Source organism: Balaenoptera musculus, chromosome 4, assembly GCF_009873245.2.
Source record: "Balaenoptera musculus isolate JJ_BM4_2016_0621 chromosome 4, mBalMus1.pri.v3, whole genome shotgun sequence".
NCBI classification, from domain to species: domain Eukaryota; kingdom Metazoa; phylum Chordata; class Mammalia; order Artiodactyla; family Balaenopteridae; genus Balaenoptera; species Balaenoptera musculus.
In genome coordinates, this window is record NC_045788.1 from 39987700 (window position 1) to 40013407 (window position 25708).

Consider the following 25708-nt stretch of genomic DNA (forward strand, 5'->3'; position numbering starts at 1 on the left):
TTTCATTAGAATAACGGTAGTGGAAAATTTCTGGCTAGCAGACTATACATCATCGAAGTGACAGTTTTAACATACACACAAATGTCAAATTAAGCTGATAAAATTTCATTCACAGTTAAAACCGGATTTAATTCCAATTTCAAGAAATTAATTCCTTAAAGATTAGCATTATCTTCAAATTTGAAAAAAACTCCAATTATTAAAATAACTTTTGAATATAAAAATTTAAAATAACATCATATGGGTCTTTAGCCAGGCCAGGGATTCCTGTGCCACGTGAGACCTTCTGAATCAGAAAATGATTCTGTTGCTTAACACAAGGAAAAACAAAGAGACGTTTAACAGAATAATACTGCACTGAACAAATGATTCTTCTATTTCTTTTCTTCCCTCTGATATTGCTCTGAAAAATGCTATTTGAGTACATGTAGATCAATCATGCTTACTTATAGTAAAAAGTAATAAAAAGTAATTCATTTATCCATTACTTTTGGTATATTAAGACAGACTAACAGTGTTAAAACAAATTCTAAGCCTCTTTCTAATCTTTAAGGAACACAAAAGAGAAAGGAAAAAGAGGGATTAAGACATTGTCTTGAGATCATAAAATTAACTAAACAGTCAACTATACAAAGCAAAACCAAAAAAACCAAACCCTAAAATCACCTGAACCCAAAATTAATCAGTTTTATTAAGATTTAAGGAAATTATCTTTTCTATGTAATATTATAATACAAGTGTCTATATAATAAAATCCTCACTGCATAACATTTTTGTTCCCTTTCAAAATCATGACAGTGCTTAAGATTTTAACAGGCTTAGACAAGTATACTGCTTACATATTTGAAGGGGATTTTGAAAGTACCTTCTTTAAAATTATTAATTTCTTTGTTTAGTAGAAGAATCAAATAGTACTTATGAAAATAATTCAAGTTATTACTTTCAATAATTATTTCCCACTTACATTTCTTGGAACATAAAAAACAACCAATCCTATAATAACAATGAAAAAAAAAATTTCAAGCCATTCTCTAAAGTAGGACTACTTTATAAAAGAAGATTTCTTTAAAATGTATAATGGACATCTCATTAACAGTGCCCAACAGGTAGTATGGCAACAGGAAAAACACCTTTATTTATTTAATGTCCTATAAACACAATAATGTAACTACTACTACAATTACGAAATGTTCTCAGATTTAGAATCAAATGAATTTTTCGAAATAGAAAATGTCAGGCAATGGGACAAGATGATCAAAGAAACATACTTGAGTTGGCCTATTTCAACTACCTTATTTGTTACTGAATTCAAAATACTTAATTACTTTATAATATAAATAGCTCTATTCTTTTAGGAAAAGCACTGAGTTTTTTAATTAACTTTTTTTGTGAAAATCACAATTTTGTCTCTTAATAACCAACTTACTGGACTGAACTACTGCTTGAGTTTGTTCAGAGGTTCCAGACGCAATGTTTGTCAAAGCCCATGCAGCTTCAAACTGTAAAGAAGGACTACAAAAAACAAATAATTTTAAACAGCAGGAATTTCTACATTGGCCCAAATATCTACCAACCACTCCTCCCCCTAGCATTTTAAAAGTATTAAATATTTTTATTCAAAAGATCTGTGCACCCAGTACCTTTTTTTTAACTTCCAATGACTATTTAAAATATCTCTTCGGTATAAAAAGCATACAACCTCCTCAGGTGTCCTTATTTTTAATAAGAACTCTGTATTAAGATACCTGCACATTACTACCCAAACAGTTTTCTCAAGTACCTATCTGGCTAAACTAGTTTTTGCCAATTTTCAAAGCTTAAAAGTTAAATATATCATTTTCAAGTTCCCGTTTGGTCTTTACTTTCCTCTCTTGGTGTAAACATACCTTACACTGTTTTTCACTTTGGCTTCTCAACTCCATCTTATAGCCCTTTTTTTTTTTTCCTTTAAAGACCAAACTAACTACAAGAAAATCTTGTCTTCTGCAAAGGATACATCCTAAATTATTTCTTAAAATAATGTACTTACTTGTCATCTCTTTCAAGACAATGGACTAAAATAGGCAATATTCCAGATTTTATTAAGTCATCAATTGGTGGATTTCGATCACTGGACAAAAGCTTCCTATAAGAGATATAAATATACCCCTTGTGAAACTTAATGACATATAATTAAATTCAAATTCACATTTGATATATTACAATAAACTGAATATTTGGTGCAAATACTCTCCCTGCAAGCTACTTTTTAAATTTATATAATGCAACCTTTTCTCTATTATAAAAAGATTAATTTATAAATTTACAGAGATTATTAATAATTAGGAAAAAATGGTAAAACATGAACTACTTTTTTTTAAGTTAGGACAAAAGCAGATAGGATGCTGGTACAAGTTTATAGCTGATACTAGTGTCCAGTTCTTCATCCTACTCTATATACCAAATCAAAGGTCATAAAAGCTCAACAACATTCTCATCTCAACAACTAAAGGAAATGAAATAAACACAGCAATACATAGGAAAATATCCAGAGAAATATTGGAGATACTAAGGTGAACAAGACAGACACATCCTTGCTCTCATGGAGCTTAGAGAGTAAAACAATACCTAGTGCCCATTTATACATATGGCAGACTGCAGTTTTAGCTGACAAATCCTAAATGTGGCCTAACACAAATCTTCACCAATTTGAATCCCCTGAACTACTATATGAAGACAATGTTTAAGCAAGCTTAATCAGATTATTCCCCTATATAAACCAAGTGATGGCTGCTAATTTACTACCCTATCAATGTAAACTCCTTGACTGAGTTTTTTATAACACTCCAAGAACTGGCTCCATCTTATTTATCTAACTAATCTTATTCTCTGTAATTCAACAACAGGTCAGTTGTCTGTCCGACCATTTCAATCTAATTTCTAGGCCCTTCAAATCCTATTCCCCACACTTGGAATGCTCTCTTTTTTGCCTATTCAAACTCTATCTTTTCAAGTTAAATGTTTTCAAAATACCCTCTCTGAATTCCGAGAATATATACACGGCATATGGCTACATTCGCTGTTGAGCATCACTATTTTTAATATAGTTTTGCCTTCCGGATTAGGTTCTAAACTTCTTACCAAAGCAAGAATTATTCCACTTGCTTCTTCACAGTATTTTCTGTAATAAATGGTACGATTCTTTGCACAACGTAGGAAATAAACCCAGTCTTTCTTAATCAAGGTTTCAAATTTAATAAAAGAAATTATTTTTTATTACTTCACTGAGGACATTCTTAAAGAGAAACGGCCCTTTTTCTTTGACTGTAAAATGGCACATACAGTATCTACAATGTATCATCAGTTTGGTGACACTGTCTTGCTCTGTGCTAAGGTGCCAGTAGTTTACCCACAGTTGCTTTTGCAACATCCATGTGAATGTTAACACAGTAAAAACAACAAAAAAAAAGGCAAATAAAGTCTTAGAATTATTGTGAAAATAATACCCCCTGAAGTTATCCCAGGCTCTCCTAGGGATCCACACACTATATTTTGAGATCCCCTGTCTTAGGAGCCTTAGGGCTTTAATTATCTTACAGAACTCATGTTGAGAAGAGCTGCTCCAATACTATAATCAACTCTGACAATGGTGAACATAATGTATCAATTTCTTAATCATTCTTCCTATTAACATTAATTTGCCATTTTGAGATGTGAAAACTTCTGTGATTTTCTTCCTACACAGCGAAGTCCTCTCTAAGAAGTTCTTCTACCTGTGGTGGGCAACACTTTAATTCTATAATTTCCATATGTGTTCTAGGCCATTTAAAGTGAATACGCAAAAGTAGGAAAGTCTAATAAACATAAAAGGGACTCATGCACTGGATAAGATATTATACAAAACTGTGAAGTTTTTTTCCATTTTAAAATTCTGTAACTAGAATCAATTTCTTGCTTAAGCATCTCTTTCCTACAATTACAACATAGGGTGTTATTCTTTTATTTATAAAAAAACAAAGAGGGCTTCCCTGGTGGTGCAGTGGTTAAGAATCCACCTGCCAATGCAGGAGGCACAGGTTCGAGCCCTGGTCCAGGAAGATCCCACATGCTGCGGAGCAACTAAGCCCATGCGCCACAACTACTGAGCCTGCGCTCTAAAGCTCACAAGCCACAACTACTGAGCCCATGTGCCACAACTACTGAAGTCCACGCGCCCTAGAGCCCGTGCTCTGCAACAAGAGAAGCCACCGCAATGAGAAGTCTGCGCCCTGCAGTTAAGAGTAGCCCCCACTCACCACAACTAGAGAAAAACCGTGCGCAGCAACAAAGACCCAATGCAGCCAAAAATAAATAAATTAATTTAAAAAAAACAAAGAAACCACTATATTGTACTATGATACAACCATGTCTTCCCCAAGCTATTTATTAATACAAATGTCTCAGTAATAATTTTTTCTTGTTTTTCCCTTAAAATATGAGTGCATAGGTTTTACAATAGAAATGTGCAAAAATAACTAAATATTCTTACATTGACTGAGAAGTGGGAGTCTCTGTAGTCCTAAATCTTAATGTGTACTTCCCTGTACACTGTTACAGTAATCCTTAATTCAATTCATTGTTTGATCAATATGAGGACTGTGAGAAGAATTAGCTACCTGAGCAGGATTTGATGAATCTGACTTTTAATAAAATTAAATACCTATTAATCAGTAAAAGGTAAAAAGCTTTATAAATAATTTTCTTCTATTACTCTATAGCAATACCCTGTCAAATCAACTTTTCCCTAGCATTTGTACCTATTAGCCACACTAAAGCCTCAATGTATTAGTGAGTTTAGAAAATTGCTAATTTTAATACTCTAAATCAGAGAATAATTTTGAAAATAAATTCAGTTGGTCTATGACTGTTCTTCATCGTTTGTCATCAAAGTCAATATAAGAAACAGGACTACTATATAGTGAAAACCCAAAAGAGAACTCCTGTGTAAGTTACAAAATATGTCCTTAAAATTTAACTTACCTAGCAGCTTGAACTGCACTTAACTGAATTCCTTGGTTATCACTTGAAGCATTCTATAAAAAACAAAACAATTTTTGATGCAGATACACAGTAATTAGTTGTTAAGTCCAAGAAATACAAATGAAAAGGGGGGGGAAACTCAACTTACTTGAACAATAGCTTCTAGAGAGGTATTTTGCTGGGAAAAAAGTTAGAGAAAACTAAGTTAAAAATCACCTTGTAATTCTGTATTTATGTAAAAATTTATCTCTGGTATTTTTAAATTACCAGAATAACAATTACTTACCACTCTATAATCGCCATCTATGTCAGAGTCTTCACAGATATCTTCATGTGGTACATTCCTTCTCTTTAAGAGATGTTCATCTCTTTTATTCTTAAAAAAAAAAAAAAAAAAAATTCAGTTAAATTTTAAAAAGCTAAATACTTTCATACAAAGGTTAGGCAGTCCTGTGCCTACAAAAAAACATGAAGTGACTTTTAAAAGTAAAATGCAAATGCAGAAAGTTAAACCAAATTGTGAATTAAACACTTAAGCAACACTAATTTGAGCCCCAAACCCCAAATATTACATTTTTAATGAACCGTGAACAATGTATAAATAAACTAAAAAACAAAATAATTTGATTAAAAAAGATAGTGTACAGTTTAGCCAGAACCAAACATACATATTTATTTAAAAGTACTAAACCATTTTATACATCATCTGGGAGCTTCTCTTTATCACCTAAAAACAAAGTCAAAGCAAAAGTTGGGCAGTTCAAAATCAGACAAAAATCCACAATACCTTACAAAACTTAAGGGCCACTTGAATTTCACTAAAAATGTTTGGGACAAACTTAAAAATATATTCTCAACTAACCTACTTTAATACTTGAAAAGTTGATGAAATTTTTAAGTACCAAGTTCCTTTTATGGAGTAATTACTACTGTAAATAGCAGAACTATTTAGTATGACATATACTTTATATAAATCATTTAAAATTACAGAAGAAAAGATCATTTGATAATGTGTTTATCTCTATATTTGGATAGTGGACAAACTGGATCTTGTCAACTTCAATAGCTTGTCAAATTTAGTCAATCTTTCCATTTTCAAAAGAAAAAGAAATGCCAATTAAGCACTTGAGATTAATATACGTTTGCTAATTTCTCTATATGCTGTAAGGTTGTTAGAATTATGTTTGAAAGCACCCAATATTAATCAGGCTCACCTTCCTTAATTCAACTACAACTTCATTTCGTTGTCTTCTCATAGTCTACAAGAAATTAAAGAAAATTATTTTTTAAAAATCACCTCAAATTCCATCACCCAGAGAAAACTGATATTAACATTTTGATGTACATCCCCTTATCTTTTCTTCTACTCGTATATACACATAGTCATATTTTACTCATAATAAAGATTATATTATATAGATGATTTCCTATCTTCATTTCATATTCACATTCTCAAATACTGAACATCACTTTGAAATTATTAATGGAGCTGTAATATTGGATATATCATAAAAATTTTAAACTGTAACATAAGAATTATTAAAAATACAAAGGTACAAAGAATAAAAGAACCCATAATCTCACCCCCTATATGAACTTCCTATTTAAAAAGTAATATATATACAAGGTAATCTCACCCCCCCATATGAACTCCCTATTTAAAAACTAATATATGTATAAAGGTTAGTAAATGCAACTGCTTTAAAAAGGGGGGGGTGGGAGAAGGGGAGAGAACCTTGCTGCCCATTCATAGTTTCTTTCTCTAAAGGCAAACATTGTTAGATTTACTATGATTTTGACACACTTATCTATTTATTCTGATCTTCACCTTATTTTTGTTTATTTATTTAAAGATCGTAAAGATCTTTCATGGTGGTATAGGCAGATCTATTTCATTATCCCTAAGAAGCACATTAATTATTCTACCACATAATGTAACCATTCTGTTTTTTAAAGTGTTTTTCTCATTTTAAAGTTACCTAACATAGAGGACTTCCATGGTGGTGCAGTGGTTAAGAACCCGCCTGCCAATGCAGGGGACACGGGTTCGAGCCCTGGTCCGGGAAGATCCCACATGCCGCGGAACAACTAAGCCCGCGTGCCACAACTACTAAGCCTGCATTCTAGAGCCCACAAGCCACAACTACTGAAGCCTGTGAGCCTAGAGCCTGTGCTCCGCAACAAGAGAAGCCACCACAATGAAGAGTAGCCCTCACTCGCTGCAACTAGAGAAAGCCCATTGCACTGGATAAGATATTAGGTGAAACATATTTTGCAACAATAATCTGATTTTTATTGGTGGTGACAAAAATCACAGGTAATTTTAATAACTACTGAGGTTTACTGGCTACATTATTAACTGAAGGGAATACTGTTTCAGTTAGAAGTTAGTGAAAACAAAGATGTAATTAATTTTTTTCTAAGTTCAGGGGACCTCCTGAATTCCACCCATAGACTCCATGGGAATAAGGACTCAGTAAGGAACTCCTTTCTCCTTTTTAGAACTCCCTTCTAAAAAGTCAATCAGGTCATGTTACTCCCCTCTTCAAAACCATCCAATGGCTCTCCACTTTGGAGTAAATGCCCAGTCATTATAATGGCTTAAGTCTTCCCACCTCACCCCCTCCCTGGTTACCACCTCTAAGATCTCAGCTCCTATCATTCTCTCCATTCATTCTGCTGTATCCTCACTAACTTTGCTATTCCTCTAATGCACTGGAAATTCTCTCTTCAAGGCCTTTTCTAATACACTATACAGCAACTGCTAAGAAAATGGACTCCGAGCTCCCAATGCAGGGGGCCTGGGTTCGATCCCTGGTCAGGGAACTAGATCCTGCATGCATGCCGCAACTAAGAAGACTGCATGTTGCAACTAAGAAGTCTGATGCTGCAACTAAGACTCGGTGCAGCCAAAATAAATAAATAAATAAATAAATATTAAAATAAAAATACCAAGACAATTAAAAAATACTAATAAGATAGGCTGCAAAATGAATAAAAATAATTAGACAAGTATTACAACAAGAGTTTCAATATTCACCATAGTTTAATCATTACAGCCTTTAAGAAGTAAGAAGAAATATTTTTCTTTTTACAAGTAAGGAAACTGAGGTTTAGAGAAGTTAAACTACTTGGCCAAGGCTACATGGCTAGAAGTGGGACAGCCAGGATTAGAATTCAGACAGTCTCATACAAAGCCAGTTAACCACTATGCCATATTGTCTCCCACAAGTCTTAAAGTCAAATAGAGTTCAAGCCAATTTTAGAGCCTATGGTTCATTCCAAAGCAAAAGTACTATTATCAAGACAATGCGCTTTCGCTGTATCACAATACAAAAACAATAAATAATTCAAATAAACAATAACATAAAACTATGTCCTGATTCTCACAGAAAATAAAATCTGCAAAATGTACTACTTAAAAGATTTGTTCAGTAAAAGGTAGACTTTTGAGGGACAGAGATTATTTCTAGTCTAGTCTCTAATCCCATCTAAAGAAGTGGGATTAATGTACAATGAATGGGCTTTAACTTCTTAATAAAGCAAACTATTAATAAATCCTAAACAACTGCTATATATTGACCTAAATATTTATTTACACAATTTTTTCCCCATTTTAGTACATCTTACTTATTAAATTTGGAGTTTCTGATAATTTGAAACTCTTAATAAAGGATTTATCAAGACAATTTAGCACTGTAGTTGCTGTGACGTAAGCTTTGGGCTATTACTATCCACAGAAATACTTGCAAAATAAAAGAACTGACAACCTCTTTATAATAGAGCAAGAAAGAGTTTTCTTCTCTTGAGAGAAAGCTGTTACCTCCAAGGTAAAGAGAAGATTGAATGAAATAGTAAGATAGAAAGATATCCTACGCAACAACCTGGCAGCATTTACCCATGTTTTTTATTGCAAAAAACAAAGTGTCTTAAAAGTGGTATTAGATATTTAGACATTTTCAAATCACAACCCCATCTCGAATCAAGAAGGACTTTTATTTCTCTGAGGTCTCATGAAAGGGATTTATAAGGCTTCTTTTTCTAAATCTTAACTTATCTTAAAGAGCAGGGTTTTTACATACTACATACAAATAGAATAGTTCTGGATTTGCATGACTTAACTGATGCAGTAAGCTGTCAATCAGAATTCCAAAAGGCTGCCAAACTGGCCAAAGGCTTATTTATAGGCCAAAGACTATCTAAAAAACAAAGGCTGTAGAGGGTGCCCACCTCCAGCCCCCCACCCCCCAATAAAGAGTAGAGTTCAGGCTGCTCTGATCATCCAGAATTTTTATATTTCTTTGCTTGTAATACAGCTTCAAAGTTCTAAATTCAGGCAAAAGGGAAAAAGAAATTGTCAAAAAATTCAAACAAGTGAATCTTACAGAACACAGAATGGTATTTCCATTTAATAGGTATGTAGTCTTTAAAATTAACAAATAATTACTATGTATCCATTACTGTGCTAGGTTCTAGGGATTAATTACTTTCTCTGCTCCAATGGGGTGAAAAGTAGAGTACTTTCTTTCCAATTTATGGCTAGTTAATTTCTAAGTCACTTTTTATCCATATAATATACTGTTTTCTTTAAAACTTTAAACACTATTAACTTAAGATATGATGATGTAATAATATACTGTATGAAACTGAACGGTTTAAATTTTCTTGAGTAAAAAGCTAGGGTTTAGATCAGTAAGGACTCAGTAAGTCTTACTAGAGAAAAACGTTTAAAGAAAATTCTAAAGTTAGTCATTCAAAGGTAAGGAATATAATACTTTGATTTTATTTCATCCAGCCTGTCATTTTTACCCTAGGAATACTGATACTTAGATAATAGCACAAAAAAGCAAAAGAATAAAAAAATTTACCAGGCATAAGATCTTTTGTGAAGTGATGAGCTATATTTTAAAATTGGTATGTAGTAATGTTAGCACAACTCTGAAAATTTGCTAAAAATCATTTAATTGTATACTTAAAATCTGTGAATTTTATGCAAAGTAAACTATATCCCAATAAAGCAGTTTTTAAAAAGTTACACACACACACACACACACACAAATCCTCCCCCCAACGTGGATTACTACTGTATTACTACTTAGAGCCTGCTAAAAAGCACACTCAATTATTCAAATATTTATTAATCACCTACTTGCCAATCACGAGAAATACAAGGATGGACCAGACATAGCATATCCATGGCCTTGAGGAGGTAGTACTCTTATGACAAAAAAGTACAATTTAGTAAAATAGTAATAAGGCCTAACATTTAGCAAACATTGGGTGCCAAACACCATTCTAAATGTTACTTGACTTTATTCATTTAAACATATGTAATGTGTTATAACGTGCATACTAATCTTAACAGCAGAGAGACTATGTAATAAAGATGAAATATAAGCTGATGAAATATAAGCTGAATCTTTAAGACTGAATGGAAATTCAGTTAGAGACAGGCATTTCAGGTAGAAAATAGAGCATATACAACAAGAGAGAATTAAAAGTGAGTTACTAGTGTTTTCAACCTAAATAACCATCGCATCCTAAACGTAAGTACAACAGCTGTTTAACCCAATAAATATGGTAAACCTAATGCTAAAAATAAATAACTATAAAAGTCTGTTTTCCCATTTTTTACCTATTTCTCCCTCCTCTCATCTCCACTTGTTGATCTCTCCAGCAGCAGTCATTATGGTGCTTATTTATGCCTTTGCCAAATAGCATATATGTTGTTAAATTGCAGGTGATTGGCAAATAAATTCCAACTTCACATTTATGACAATAAAAAGTTAAACGCTTAATGTTAAATGCTTAAACGTTATATGCTTGCTCAAACTGTGGATTTATTTCTCAGCGATAATATTTATTAATAGCAGCAGTAGGAGAGAAAAGTTCTAATTAGCACTACTAGTGATAGACAAAAGTCTTCATAAGCAGACTTAAGTTCTTATCTCTGACAAGTAAAAAGATGAATGGAGGTTGAGTATAAGAGAAGTTTAAAAGTAAATTCACAGTAGGAGGCCAGATTTAACCTTGGCAAGCTTTTGGAGCAGTTTTAAGAAATAATTTGAATCTACAAATACCATACTTTAAAATGATCCACATGTAAATTATAAGCATTGAAATTTAACTTACTAAATTTATTAAATTACATGAATGTACTTTTTTAAAAATCACAAAGGGACTTCCCTGGTGGCACAGTGGTTTAGAGTCCGCCTGCCAATGCTGGGGACACAGGTTCAAGCCCTGGTCCGGGAAGATCCCATATGTCGTGGAGCAACTAAGCCCGTGCGCCACAACTACCGAGCCTGCGCTTTAAAGCCCATGAGCCACAACTACTGAGCCCATGCTCCACAACTACTGAAGCCCACATGCTCTAGGGCCCGTGCTCCGCAACAAGAGAAGCCACCACAATGAGAAGCCCATGCACCGCAACGAAGAGTAGCCCCTGCTCACTGCAACTAGAGAAAGCCCACACACAGCAATGAAAACCCAACGCAGCCAAAAAATAAATTAAAAAAAAAAATCACAAAAATGTTAGAAACTGTTAATAATTGTTAACTCTAAGGAATGGCATTGCAGTAGAGTTTCACTATCTAATCAATACTCAAACAACAGGGAAATACATTAAATTCAAAAGTTATACATATCTATTTGGAAAAGTTAGAAAACAAAGGTAAGAAGAAAAGGAAAAAGTTAAATTTCCTAAGTTTTCTATATTCACCTACCTTGTACAAGAGGTGTATATACACACACACATAACAGAGGAGAAAATACATGAATACATACATGTCTTCCCCCAGGATGGGTAACTACCATATGGCTAAACTACTAGTATATGGCTACTAGTCCCAGCTCTACCTTTTATTACTGTAATCTTAGTCAAGTTACCATGTTTATGGGCATTAATTCCTTCATCTGTAGAGTGAAGGGATTCTAACATCTTTTATGTCTCAAAAATTGTATCAATGTTATCAACTTCAAAAAACAAAGTCACAAAAATATTTAAAATTGCCATTAGTACAAGTTGCTACCCATGGCAATAACTTCTATGCTAAGAACACTGAGAAAGCCATAGCTCAAAATTCTAAACAATGAAAAGATATTGCGTGGCTCTGGCATAGCTGCTGTGTGTTTTCACATCTTGCAGGGTTTTTTTGGCCTTAAATTATGCTGCAAATGACAAAAGGACATGGAAATCATTGAGCTTTCAATAGATTTGGTAACCGAGATCATTACCAAACAAATGAACTCTGTGTGTATGTGTGTCTGTGCATGTGTGTTGCTGGCAAGGAGGAGGTGTTTGGTAGGGAAAGAAAAAAGGTTAAGCAATGACCATAAGTTTGGTGAGACACATATGACCAACCCTCTCAAAGATGGGAAATGTTGCAAGGTGAACTTTCAGAATCACATAGAAAGTGATTAAGGACAACACATAGAGAAACCTGTTATACCAAACAATACATGTTTGAATTTTATATGAGCAAAAGGGAAGGTACTCCCCTCTCTTTTAGAATGAGACTGATCAAAACCTGGCAAGAGTGATCATTTCTCTTCAAAGGTTTTGAGTACTTTATAGAAGAAATACAATTTCAGGAACTGACTGAATAACAAGTTGAAGAAAACATACGGGAAAGACATTGGGAAAAACTACGAAGAACAGGAAACCAAATGAGATTCAACCAAGTTAAGGAAGTCAACAGAACCCAAGCTTTACAACACTGCTAAAGAAATCTGCTATCTCTGCTTATCTGGTGCATTCTCACATGAGAAAACCAATTATTATTTCCATTTACAAAACAAGATCAGATTAAAATAAAACATGAAAACCAGGAGATTAAGGAATATTTTCCTTGTACGTATATTTTATGAATATAATCAATTCAAATTCATGGTTTTGTTACAGAAAAATCTACACAAATATCATTGTAGGATTTTGTAAACTGGAAAAAATAGAAATCATTTAAACTATCTCATTTTATAGTGACTTGTCCAAGGCTCAGATTATCCTGGCCCCAGACCAATGTTCTTTATACTAGACCATAATACCTTTTCATTCTAGGTCTGCTTCTGTTGCATATCTCTTCAAATAAGCTACTTTTCCTTCTTTTTCCTCAGGATTTTCAAAATATTAATTTTTCTTTGTGAACTTACGTTCTAAGACTTTCACAATGGCAACAGAAAAACTTCATTAAAAGGCAAATCACTGAATTACTTTACTAAAACACCATTTGAGAAGCATTAACTCTAATTATGCTCACATACTAAACAGACGTGTACATCTACACAAAAAGCCAGTAATTCACCCAACAAATGTTTACTGACCATTATATACCATAAACTGTTCTCAGTGTTAAGGACACAGCAGGGAACTAAAGGATAAAAATCTCTGTCTTCACAGAACCTAGTGTGGGGAAAGACAATAAATAAAACTAAAATATATAGTATGTTAGATAGTGACAAATATTAGAGAGAAAAAATATAAAGCCAAGAAAGTGGATTTTTTTTTAACTTAAAAAAAATGTTTAAAAAATAATTATTTGGCTCCTCCAGGTCTTAGTTGCAGCGTGCAGGATCTAGTTCCCTGACCAGGGATTGAACCTGGGGCCGCTGCATTGGGAGTGTGGAGTCTTAACCACTGAACCACCAGGAAAGTCCCAAGAAGAGGGATATTTTTAAGTAAAGACCTTAAGATGAGTAAGCAAGCCATGCTGGTAATTTGGCAGAAAGTATTCAAGGCAGAGGAATTAGCAAGTAAAAAAGGACCAGACATGAGAGAAAAGGAAAGGCAAAGAGTCCAGGTGGCTGACATGCAATGAACAGAGGAGAAGGAAATGGATGGCCACTGGAAAGATTTTGGCATTTACTCTTAGTGCGATAGAAAGCCACTGATGGGTTTTGAGCAAAGGAGACATCATACTCTGACTTAAAACAGCATCATTCCAGCTGCTGTGTTGGGAATACACCATAACTGTAGTAATCCAGATAAGAGATAATAGTTTGGAGCAGAGTGATAGCAGAGGAGATATGAGATGCGGATTCTGAAGATTGATATATTCCGAAGACTGAATCTACAAAATTTGCTAATTAATGGGCTGGATAAGACTGTGAAAGAGAGGAAACAATGAGGAATGGAAGGTTTTTGGTCCAAGTAAGTGAAAGATGGAACTACCATTTACTGAGATGGGGCAGACTGAATGATAAGCAGGTTTGGGGAGTAATATGACTTTTGAACATGCTAAGCTTAATATACTTATAATGAATCAAAATGAGTCAAGAAGTCAGTTTGAGCCTAGGTTTCAAGGAAGAGGTTAGGACTAAAAATATCAACTTAGAAAGCTGGCTGTGTATAAATCGTATTTAAAACCAGGTGATTTGATAAGATTATCTACAGAGTGAGCATAACTTCAGGCACTTTAAATATTAAGGGGCAGAGGACTAAGAAGGAACAGTCAGTGAGACAGAAGGCAATAGGAATCTGTGCAAATCTGGAATCAAGTGAAAAAAAATTACTTTTCAAGGAAGCATACATAATTAACTATGTCAAATGGTACTGATAGGTCAAATAAGATGAGGACTGAGAACCAACAGATTACTGTATATTTACTTTATAATTTAATATAAATTAAATATAATTTATAATATAATATAACTTAATTAATATAATATAATTTAATATGGCTTGTCATCACAGATCTACTATGAATCCCACCCCAAATCTACTATGAATCCTGGTCTGTTCCTGTTACCATTTATTCCCATCCCTGGACACTTAATAAGCTGAAAAATACTACCCAAGACTCAAAGCTTCTAACCCACATGTTATTTACTGTGCTACAGTACTGTACCTGAGTAAGTTACAGAACCAAAGGTGAGCTCTGGTATCTACACAACACAGATTTCTCCAAATGAAAACAAACCCCTCTCTCTAGCCCTTCCTTGTTCTCTTAAGCCACTCTGCAAGCAGTCTTATTTCTGACTAGGTCGTATATTTCAGGACAAGACTAAATTTGTGTAAATAATGGTTCCCCCTCCATCAATGCAGTCAATGAAGTAGACTACATTTTAACATATATATTCCCAAATGAACCACTTCTGTAAGTATGAAATTATTTTTTAAAAATGTCAAATATACAAAAAAGTAGAGAAAATCATAAGATACTCATGTATCAATAAATATCACTATTTTGTCCTATTTGCTTTATTTTTTAAAGAAATAAGAATTTCTAAGTGTTACAGATACTGCTGAAACCTCATTCCAACCTCAACCCTCTCCACTCCCTTTCCCCTTTTGCCTCCCCAGAAGCAACCATTTTTCTGAATTCTCATGAGTGTTTTGACTGTATATCAACACATCTATAATAGTTTTAATACATTTAACATTTAATATGAATAATATCATGCCATACATACCTTTTGAAAAGTCAACTTTAGAGCAGTTTTAAGCCCACAGAAAAACTGAACAGAAAGTACAGAGTTCCCATGTATTCCTCGCCCCTCCTCCACTATCAACATTCTGTACCAGGGTGGTACCTTTGTTACAAATGACGAACCTATGACACATCACTATCACCCAAAGTCCATAGTTTACATTAGGGTACATTCTACAGGTTCTGACAAATATAAAATAACATGTATCTACCATTATTATAGTATCATACAGATTAGTTTCACTGCCCTAAAAATCCTCTGTACTCTGCCTACAGTCTCTGGAAACCACTGATCTTCCACTGTCTCTACAATTTTGCCTTTTCCAGAATGTCATATAGTTGGAATCATACAGTAGGTGGCCTTTTTAGATTGGCATCTTTCATTTAGTAGTATATATTTAAGCTTCTTCCATGTCTTTTCATAGTTTGATAGAACATTTTTTCTTAGTGCTGAAAAATATTCCATTGTCTCAATGTATCATAGTTTACTTACCTTCATTTGCATAAAAACCAAAGAGTGTGATTAATGAATTGTATGGTAAGAGTATGTTCAGTTTTGTAAGAAACCTTGCCAAACTGTCTTTCAACATGGCTGTACCAAATTGTATTCCCACCAGCAATGAATGAGACTTCCCCTTGCTCCACATCCTCATTAACATTGGTTGTCAAGTGTTTCTTCTTTCCTTTTTTTAAATTGTGGTAAAATACATGACATAAAACGTACTATCATAACCATTTTTAACTAAAAAATTTTTATTAAAAAATGTAAAATTTGCCATCGTACTAATTCTTAAGTGAAGAGTTCAGTAAAGTACATTCGCATTTTTGTGCACCCTATGTCCAAAACTCTTTTCATCTCAATAAACTGAAACCCTATAACCTATTAAACATCAACTCCCTATTTTCCCTTCCCCCCGGCAACCATTAAGCTACTTTCTGTTTCTATGAATTTTGCTATTCTAGGTACCTAATGTAAGTGGAATTGTACAATTTTTGCTTTTTGTGAGTTAGCATAATGGCTTCAAGTTTCACACATTGTAACGTGCCAGAATTTCCTTTCTTCTTAAGTGAGAATATTCCATTGCATGCATATACCACATTTCATTTGTCCATTCACCCACTGAAGGACACTTGGTTTGCTTCCACCTTTTGACTACTGCAGATAATGCTGCTATGACTATTAAGGGTACAAATACCTCCTTCAAGTCCTTTTCAATTCTTTTGGGTATATTCCGAACCCAGGAGTGGAGTTGCTGGGTCATATGGTAATTCTATTTTTAATTTTTTGAGGAATCACCATACCATTTTCCATAGTGGCTGAACCATTTTGCATTCTCACCAACAGTATACCATGGTACCAATTTCTCCATGTCTTCATCAACGCTTGTTATTTTCTGGGGTTTTTTTTTTTTTTTTTTTTGGATTTTGTTTTTTCAGTAGTCATTCTAATGGGTATGAGGTGGTATCCCATTGTGGTTTTGATCTGCATTTCCTCAATAACTAGTAATATTGAACACCTTTTCATATGCTTGTTGGCCACCTGTATATCTTCTTTGGAGATATGTTTATTCAAATCCTTTGCCCATTTTAAAATAGAGGTTTTTTTTGTTATTGAGTTGTAGGAGTTCTTTATATATTCTGGATATTAACCACATATTAGATGTGCAAGTATTTTCTCCCATTCCGCCAGTTGCCTTCTCACAATGATGACTGGGTCCTTTTATGTACAGAAATGTTAACGTTTGATGTAGTCCAATTTACCTATTTTCTCTTTTGTCACCTATGCTTTTGGTGTCCTATCCAAGAAATCACTGCTAGTTTCATGTCATGATGCCTTTGTCCTATGTTTTCTTCTAAGAGTTTTATTGTTTTGTCTTATATTTAGGCTCTTGATACATTTTGAGTTATTTTTTGTATATGGCGTTAGGTTAGGGTCCAACTTCATTCTTTTGCTTGTGGATATCAAATATTCCCAGCACCATTTGTTGAAAAGACTGTCCTTTTACCACTGAATGGTCTTGGCACCCTCACCAAAAATCATTTGCCCATACATGCTAAGGTTTATTTCTGGGCTCCCCATTCTATTCCATTGGTCTATATGTCTGACTTTATGCAAATACCACAGTTTTCATTACCGCAGCTTTGTACTAAGTTTTAAAATCAGGAAGTATGAGACCTCCAACTTTATCTTCTTTTTCAAGATTACTTTTGGCTATTTAGGGCCCGCTGAGATTCCACATGAATTTTAAGATGGATTTTTCTATTTCTACAAATAATACCACTGAGATTTTGATAGAAACTGCATTACATCTGTACATCACTTTGGGTAGTACAGACATTTAACAATAATAAGTCTTTCAATCCATGAACACAGTATGTCTTTCCATTTATTTGTGTCCCCTTTAATTTCTTTCAGCAACATTTTACAGTTTTCAGTGTAAAAGTTTTTCTTCTCATTGGTTAGTTTTATTCCTAAGTATTTTATTCCTTTTGATGCTACTGTAAATGGGTATGCCTCTCAATTTCCTTTTCAGGTTGTTCCTTGTTAGTGTTTGTTAATTTTATATCCCACAAGACTGTGTCCCAATGGTTCTCACCCAGGGTGACTTTGCCACTCAGGAGACATTTGGTAATTTCTGGAGACAATTTTGGTTTTTACAACTTGGGGGAAAGGGGACAGACATGCTACTGGCATCAAATGGGCAGAGGCAAGGGATGCTGCTAAACATCCTACAACGCACAGGGAAGTTTCCCACAACAAAGAATTATCTGGCCCAACATGTCAATAGTGCCAAACTTGAGAAACTTTGCTATATTCTACTATGAGTTATTCCCATTAGAACCCAAATTAAGTCCAAATATATTTCAAAATGTACACAAGAAAAAGGAAACATTCCAAAAGATTAACAGCAGTAAGATTATGGAGGATTATTTTATTTTTCCATTTTTCTAAAAAATTTCTCCAATTACCATGCCATTACCATTTCAAGAGAAAAAAATTAGCTTGGGACTTTCCTGATGGTCCAGTGGGTAAGACTCTGAGCTCCCAATACAAGGGGCCCAGGTTTGATTTCTGGTCCGGGAACTAGATCCTACATGCATGCCACAACTAAGAAGCCCACATGCCACAACTAAGAAGCCTGAGTGCCGCAACTAAAAAGCCCGCATGCCGCAACTAAGAAGCCCGCATGCTGCAACTAAGAAGCTCACATGCTGCAACGAAGATCCCACGTGCTGCAACAAAGCCCCAGCGCAGCCAAAATAAATAAATAAATAAACATTTTTAAAAAGAGAAAAATTAACTTGATTTGAAAAATTTGATTTAGTCACTAATTCTAATCAGAGCACATGACTCTTTTTTTTTTCTTTTTTAAAGTTGCCTTTGACTTCCACAAGTATTTACTTAAGTGCCACTTATCTGCCAGGCTCTGTGACAAGAATTAAGAATAGAGTGGGGGCTTCCCTGGTGGCACAGTGGTTAAGAATCCACCTGCCAATGCAGGGGACACGGGTTCGAGCCCTGGTCTGGGAAGATCCCACATCGCGGAGCAACTAAGCCCGTGTGCCACAGCTACTGAGCCTGCGCTCTAGAGCCCACGAGCCACAACTACTGAGCCAGTTCGCCTAGAACCGGTGCTCTGCAACAAGAGAAGCCACCGCAATGCGAAGCCGGCGCTCCACAACGAAGAGTAGCCCCCACTCGCCGCAACTAGAGAAAGCCCGCGCACAGCAACAAAGACCCAACGCAGCCAAATAAATAAATAAATTTATTAAAAAAAAAAAAAAAGAATAGAGTGGTATACAAAATAGACAAGGTTCATACTCTCAGGGAGCTTATAGTCTGATGAGAGAATTTAACATTGAGTAAATACACTAACAAATTATGATACGTATTCTTTTTTTTTTTTAAAGATTTATTTATATTTATTTTTGGCTGTGTTGGGTCTTCGTTTCTGTGCGAGGGCTTTCTCCAGTTGCAGCGAGTGGGGGCCACTCTTCATCGCGGTGTGCGGGCCTCTCACTATCGCGGCCTCTCTTGTTGCAGAGCACAGGCTCCAGACGTGCAGGCTCAGTAGTTGTGGCTCACGGGCTTAGTCGCTCCGCGGCATGTGGGATCTTCCCAGACCAGGGCTCGAACCCGTGTCCCCTGCATTGGCAGGCAGATTCTTAACCACTGCGCCACCAGGGAAGCCCTATGATATGTATTCTTGAGGAAAACAACAGTGGGATTTAACTTTCAACTAGCCTGTTCAGGGATGGCCTCTAAGTAAATGATATTGAAGATTCAAAAGATGAGAAATAACCAGGCAGGCGAAGGAAAGGGGATGAAGATAAAGGGAGTGGGAAGGGCATTCTGACAGAGCAGCATGTGTGAAAGGCCTGAAGAAGAGAGGGCTATTAATGTGTTAGAGTTAGAGGAATTAAAAGAAGATGAGTGAGAGCATAGTAAAAGGAGATAATAAGTGAGAGAGGTAGGAGAAGGAGACAGGGACCAGATTTGGCAAGGCCTTAAAGGTCTCAGTAAGGAGTTTGAAAGCTAAATGTGGTGGGATGCAACTGAAGCAGATGAGGAGCGTTGATATGATTTACTTATTTTTTAAAAGAACCACACTGGTTATTTTATGAATTAGAGCAGAGCAATAGCAGAAATAAGGCAACCACTGTAGAGATGAAGTAATAATGATTTGCCCCAGATTTGAACAGTGAGTACAAAGCAAACAGAAAAGTTAAGAATGGAGTGACATTGACTAAATAACGTCATACTTACAACCTTATCATAGAGAAACTTCTCTTTCCAGGGATGTTGTCGCAAAGCCAGCAAAGGGTGTTACTTATGTGACACCCCTCTTCCCCACACCACAGCTGACTGGTGGAGGAGGTGAAGGGGAAAAGCCAATCCATAAGCAGGCCAGCAGTAAAAACAATCTGCCTCAGTTTGGGCAGAGCTTATCAGCATAAGGAGATTCTCTCAGTAATTCAACACGAAGATTATATAAAGACTAAGAGAGTCAGTACCTAGGAAAAATAAAATTTAGTAGCTGAATTAGTGGCTGGCAGAGCAGTAGAGCAAAGATCCATGAATTCCTACCAAGACACTCCTACCTGAAATATCTGGGATAATGTGACAACTGGTTCCTTAATGTTCCTAACACCCCACCCTTATTTGACGTAGTCTGAATAAGGGTGTTCCTTGCATTCTCTCTCTCTCTTTTTTTTTTTTTGGCCGCGTAGCGGCTTGTGGGATCTTAATTCCCCGACCAGGGACTGAACCCAGGCCCCTCAGCAGTGAAAGCACCAAGTCCTAACCACTGGACCGCCAGGGAAGTCCCTATTCCTTGCATTTTTAAAAGCTTAATCAAAGAAAGTATCCACTAAAGAGGGATTTTAATTTTACAGAAATTGAGGCTAAAAAAATTATTATAAAGCTTTCCTGATGGCATATAGCTCATGAGATGCAATCCTAGGCCTTCTCATTCTAAAAATCAACCTTTCCCACAAATCTTAAGGGAAGAGTTACTGGATGCCACACATTTAGGATATCCTTTCCTTTCAAATTTAAGGTATGTTATTTATTATAAATTTGAGTTTAGGAAAGAAAGATAAGGGATCTACTACAACACTAGCTCACAGTGGTTAAATATCACCACAGGGTCAGTTTAGAGCAGGGATCTGAGAAATCTTGACCTTCTAGAATGTAAAACCATGAGAATAGGAATTTAGCCTGTGTTATTCATTGCTCTAGCCTCACTGCTTACAACAGAACCTCAGACACAGAAACTGAGTAATTATTTGCTGAACAAATGAATTCAATACAGGGAAGGGTAGATGAAAAGTGAGTGAAAAAGAGCTGCCAAGAGTTCACCTGTGACCCTTAGGTAGTAGAAAGTTGCCACAATCCCTACTTATTTCTCTTAATTAAGCTACAACTTTAGTGAGATATAATTCACATACTATAAAATTCACTCATTTAAAGTGTAAAATTCTGTGGTTTTTAGTATATTCACAAAGTTGCACATCAATCACCACCATCCAATTCCAGATCATATTCTTCACCACAAAAAGCCCTATACCTATTAGCAGCCAGTCCCCACGTGCCCCTTGTCCCAAGGCCTTGGCAACCACTAATCAACTTTGTCTCTTTGGATTTGCCTATCCTGGACATTTCATATAAATGGAATTACAGAACATGTGATCTTTTGTGACTGGCTTCTTAACATTTTTTCAAGGTTAATCCATGTAGTAGCATGTAGCAGTACTTCATCCCTTTTTATGGTAGAATAATATTCCACTGTATGCATATCCAGGTTTTGTTTATCAATTCATCAGTTGATGGACATTTGGGTTGTTTCCATGTTTTGCCTATTTTAGATAATGCTACTATGAACATTCATGTACAAGTTTTTGCGCAGACACTTGTTTTCAATTCTTTTGGGTTTTATACCTAGGAGTGGAACTGCTGGGTCACATGTTAACCCTTTAACTATTTAAGGAACTGCCAAACTGCATTCCAAAGCGGCTGCACCATTTTACATTCTCATCAGCCATGTATGAGGGTTCCACTTTCTCCACATCCTCATCAACACCTGTTACTGTCTATCTTTTTGCTTACAGCTATGCTAGTAGGTGTGAAGTGGTATCTCATTATGGTTTTCAGCTTAATGACTAATGCTGTTGGATCATACTTATTTGTTTATTGGTCCTAAATAAGCTTTGTCATAATTTAAAGATAATACCATTTTAAAGCTGGAGAACAAAAGGGAATTGGAAAAAATTATTCAAGACATTAAGAGAAAAAAGTGTGAAAACTCTGATATAAGACGTTTGAGAAAACAGTTGATCAACAATGAACTCAATTCTGTAGCTATACCTGTGAACACCTCTACATAATAGTCAAAGGCAAAATAAGAAACCATTCTACATCTGTATTGGATGGTAGTGCTTTATAATTTTGTCTTCAATAGGCTTTTTCTTCCGTTCTTCTTACTCTAACAGACAGACCCCTCATTCTTTGGAGAAACCTGTGGTTTAAGTGGAGGTACCAACACTCTCCCCCAACAAAAGCACCCCCCACACACACACAGCTGGCCTATGGCACATGACTTTGTGCTGGCCAATCACAGAACCACATTCCTCTGCCCACAGAGATTAATTCAGGTGTAAGTATGCAATCAAATCTTGATCAATCAGAGTCCTCCCTAGACTTTCATTAGAACTCTTATAATGTGAGCTATGTCTTCGAACTTACTGGGTTATGAGAGCCAGATTCCCCACCTTGCTTTAACTAATTTGAGCTGGGTTTCTGTTCCCCAAAACAAAACTGTATAATATTAAAAAATCAGCTCTTTCAGCCTGAAGCTATCAGACCTAACTTTTAATATCAACATTATGGAAAAAGAGTTTATGGTATTCAAAGCCACTATTCTAAACAAAGACAGAAAATATTGGGTTTCATAATTACTAAAGAACCAAGAGTAATGTAACAATTATTCAAAAATCTTAAGACTTTATTTTGCTTTCTTCTTTTCTGGACCTGCAACAGCTGAAAGTGGCTAAAGAGGAACAGGGGAATAGGCAGGATGGGTAGCAAAAAGGTTAGGATCATTTAATACAACCAGGTAGAGACTAGCTGTAGGGCCTTCAGGATACAACTACTGTAACTAAATTCACGTAGCACTTACTTTAAGGAACCATACATGCTGTAAAAACTGAAACAAGTATTAAGAGTAGATACTGGGCAACTAAAGCTTTCATTTAAAGAACTAGAAACTGAGACAGAACATAATTTGCTTTCTAATATTAAAAATATGTCTATCACCAAATTATGAAACACCACATTATCTTAGGATTCTGACTTTTGTTAATACAAATTTAAAGAAATTTCAGGTTTGCCAAAATATACCATTATTGAAAATGTAATTTACATTAAGTTCAATGTAAATTAAATTTAGGGTAAAAGTGATAGCTAATCAAATTTTGTCCTAACAGTAAACAAACAGTAACAGAAAACAGTTTAGCATTGTAAATAATCAAGCTAATCTTGTAGTACCAGTAAATGTGTATGGCCTTAAACCATTTTTCATCACATGTACCAAATAGTGTGAATAAGAGCTATTTTCTGGTTAAATTTACAGTCTTGTGGGACAACAGTTACAAGATCTTCATAAAGTATTTACTAACCTACTTACAACACAGGATTAGAGAAATGAAGTCAGAAACTAGTAATTCTGTGACAATTTGGTTAAGCATACAGGAGAAAGTAAGCTTTCACTTGAGTGCTAATGAAGGGAAAAAGAAGCCTTCTCCAATTCATGTGATGTGATTTGAATTATGGTGCACAGTGGTACAAAAGGAACTGCAAACAAAATGTTAATCTGACAGGGAACACAGGGGGTTATTTGGATGTAATGTATGATGAAGCAAGTTGGTAGAAATAAAAGCAGCCACCATTCACTCTACCTGCACTATATGCCAAGCACTATTAAGCATTTAAGTAGTTTAAAGAGATTAAGTTAACTTCCATAACTATTAAACAGAGGAACTAGGGTTCAAATCCAGGTGTGACTCCATAGTCCATGTTATTTAACTGTGATACCATAAAGCCTTTCAAGAGTCTTTTATTAATTAAAAGTGACAATCACCTATAACAGAAGCAACAATAATAAACACAGACAGTGATTCTCAAAGTGTGGTCAGTGGGCCCCTGTGGGGACACTGAGACCTTTTCAGAGGGTCCACAAGGTCAAAACTATTTTCTTAAATTACTACTACTAATTTTTTTTTTATTATGTTAACATTTGCACTGTACTGCACTGCAATAGGTAAAGCCGCTGGTGCTTTAGCATGAATTAAGGCAATGTCACCAAGCTGTAATAACAGTCATTGTGTTTCAGTTAAAAAGAAAAAAGCCTGTTCACTGAAGAATGTCCTTGATGAGAGGCTTCCCTGGTGGCTTAGCGGTTAAGAATCCGCCTGCCAACGCAGGGAACACGGGTTCAAGCCCTGGTCCGGGAAGATCCCACATCCCGCGAAGCAACTAAGCCTGTGTGCCACAACTACTGAGCCTGTGCTCTAGAGCCCGCGCGCCACAACTACTGAGCCCGCGTGCCAAAACTACTGAAGCCCATGCACCTAGAGCCCGTGCTCCACAACAGGAGAAGTCACTGCAATGAGAATCCCGCATACCGCAACGAAGAGTAGCTGCCGCTCACTGCAACTAGAGAAAGCCCGTGCACAGCAACAAAGACCCAACGCAGCCAAAAATAAATAAAATAAATTAAAAAAAAAAGAAAAAAATGTTAAAAAAAAAAAAAGAGTAATGTCCTTCATGAAACAGTAAAAAAATTACTTTTATTAAAAACCGGCCTTTCCTTTCTAAAATTTTGTGATAAAATGGGGATTACACATAAACCATTTCTACAGCATACCCCCTTCTGCAGTAGGATGACTGTTTCAGGAAAAAGTATTTGTGGGACTGTTTTGAGTTGCTAATTGAACTAGCCACTTTTTTCATGGAACATCATTTTTACTTGAAAGAACAACTGAGAGACAAATTATGGCTATTCAGAAAGTGTCTGGCAGATGTTTTCACAAAAATGAGCAAAGTGAACTTATGGCTTCAAGGAAAACAACTTGAAGTATCTCTTGCTAATGACAAAATTTGAGCTTTCAAGTGAAGATAAGAATTTTGGAAAACTTGTATCTACCACTGTGAGCTTGACAGATTACCAATATTTAAGATTTTTCTAATGAGCTATGTGGCGATGCTAATAATTGTGAATTTTCATTGTAAAATAAAATGTGTCAGCATTCGGAAGATCTACACAACTCACTGAACTAATATTTTCCAAATGACCAATACATGATGTTACAAAATCAGGCATGTCCAAGTGCAAGACAGACCAATGGATTTTAATGTAACAAAGTAAGAAAAGTTTACTAATATGGTTTCACATTCCACATTACAACTAACTTTTAAGAAAGTGTTATTTCTGGAGTTTTGGCATATATGGCATGATATGGTATATCAAAGAATAATTTCCTTAATTATCTGAAAAGGCTATTAAACGTTCCTCCCTTTTCCAACTGCCTACTGTGTGAAATTGGATGTTCTTCATATACTTCAACCAAAAGAACATACCAAAAGATTGAATCCAGAAATAGATATGAGGGGGCTTCCCTGGTGGCGCAGTGGTTAAGAATCCACCTGCCAATGCAGGGGACACGGGTTTGAGCCCTGGCCCGGGAAGATCCCACATGCCGCAGAGCAACTAAGCCCGTGCGCC

At 35.4% G+C, this 25708-nt stretch overlaps 1 protein-coding gene across 1 annotated transcript in view; it reads right to left on the reverse strand.

Moving 5' to 3' along the window:
- KPNA4 (karyopherin subunit alpha 4) overlaps positions 1-25708 on the reverse strand; it is a 55662-nt gene that overhangs the window by 22665 nt on the left and 7289 nt on the right. The window contains exons 2-7 of the mRNA XM_036850184.1: positions 6213-6257; positions 5285-5374; positions 5147-5176; positions 4999-5051; positions 2030-2125; positions 1427-1512 (exon numbers count right to left, since the gene is read on the reverse strand). Coding sequence (XP_036706079.1) covers positions 1427-1512; positions 2030-2125; positions 4999-5051; positions 5147-5176; positions 5285-5374; positions 6213-6257 — 400 coding nt within the window. The remainder of the gene's footprint in view (positions 1-1426; positions 1513-2029; positions 2126-4998; positions 5052-5146; positions 5177-5284; positions 5375-6212; positions 6258-25708) is intronic.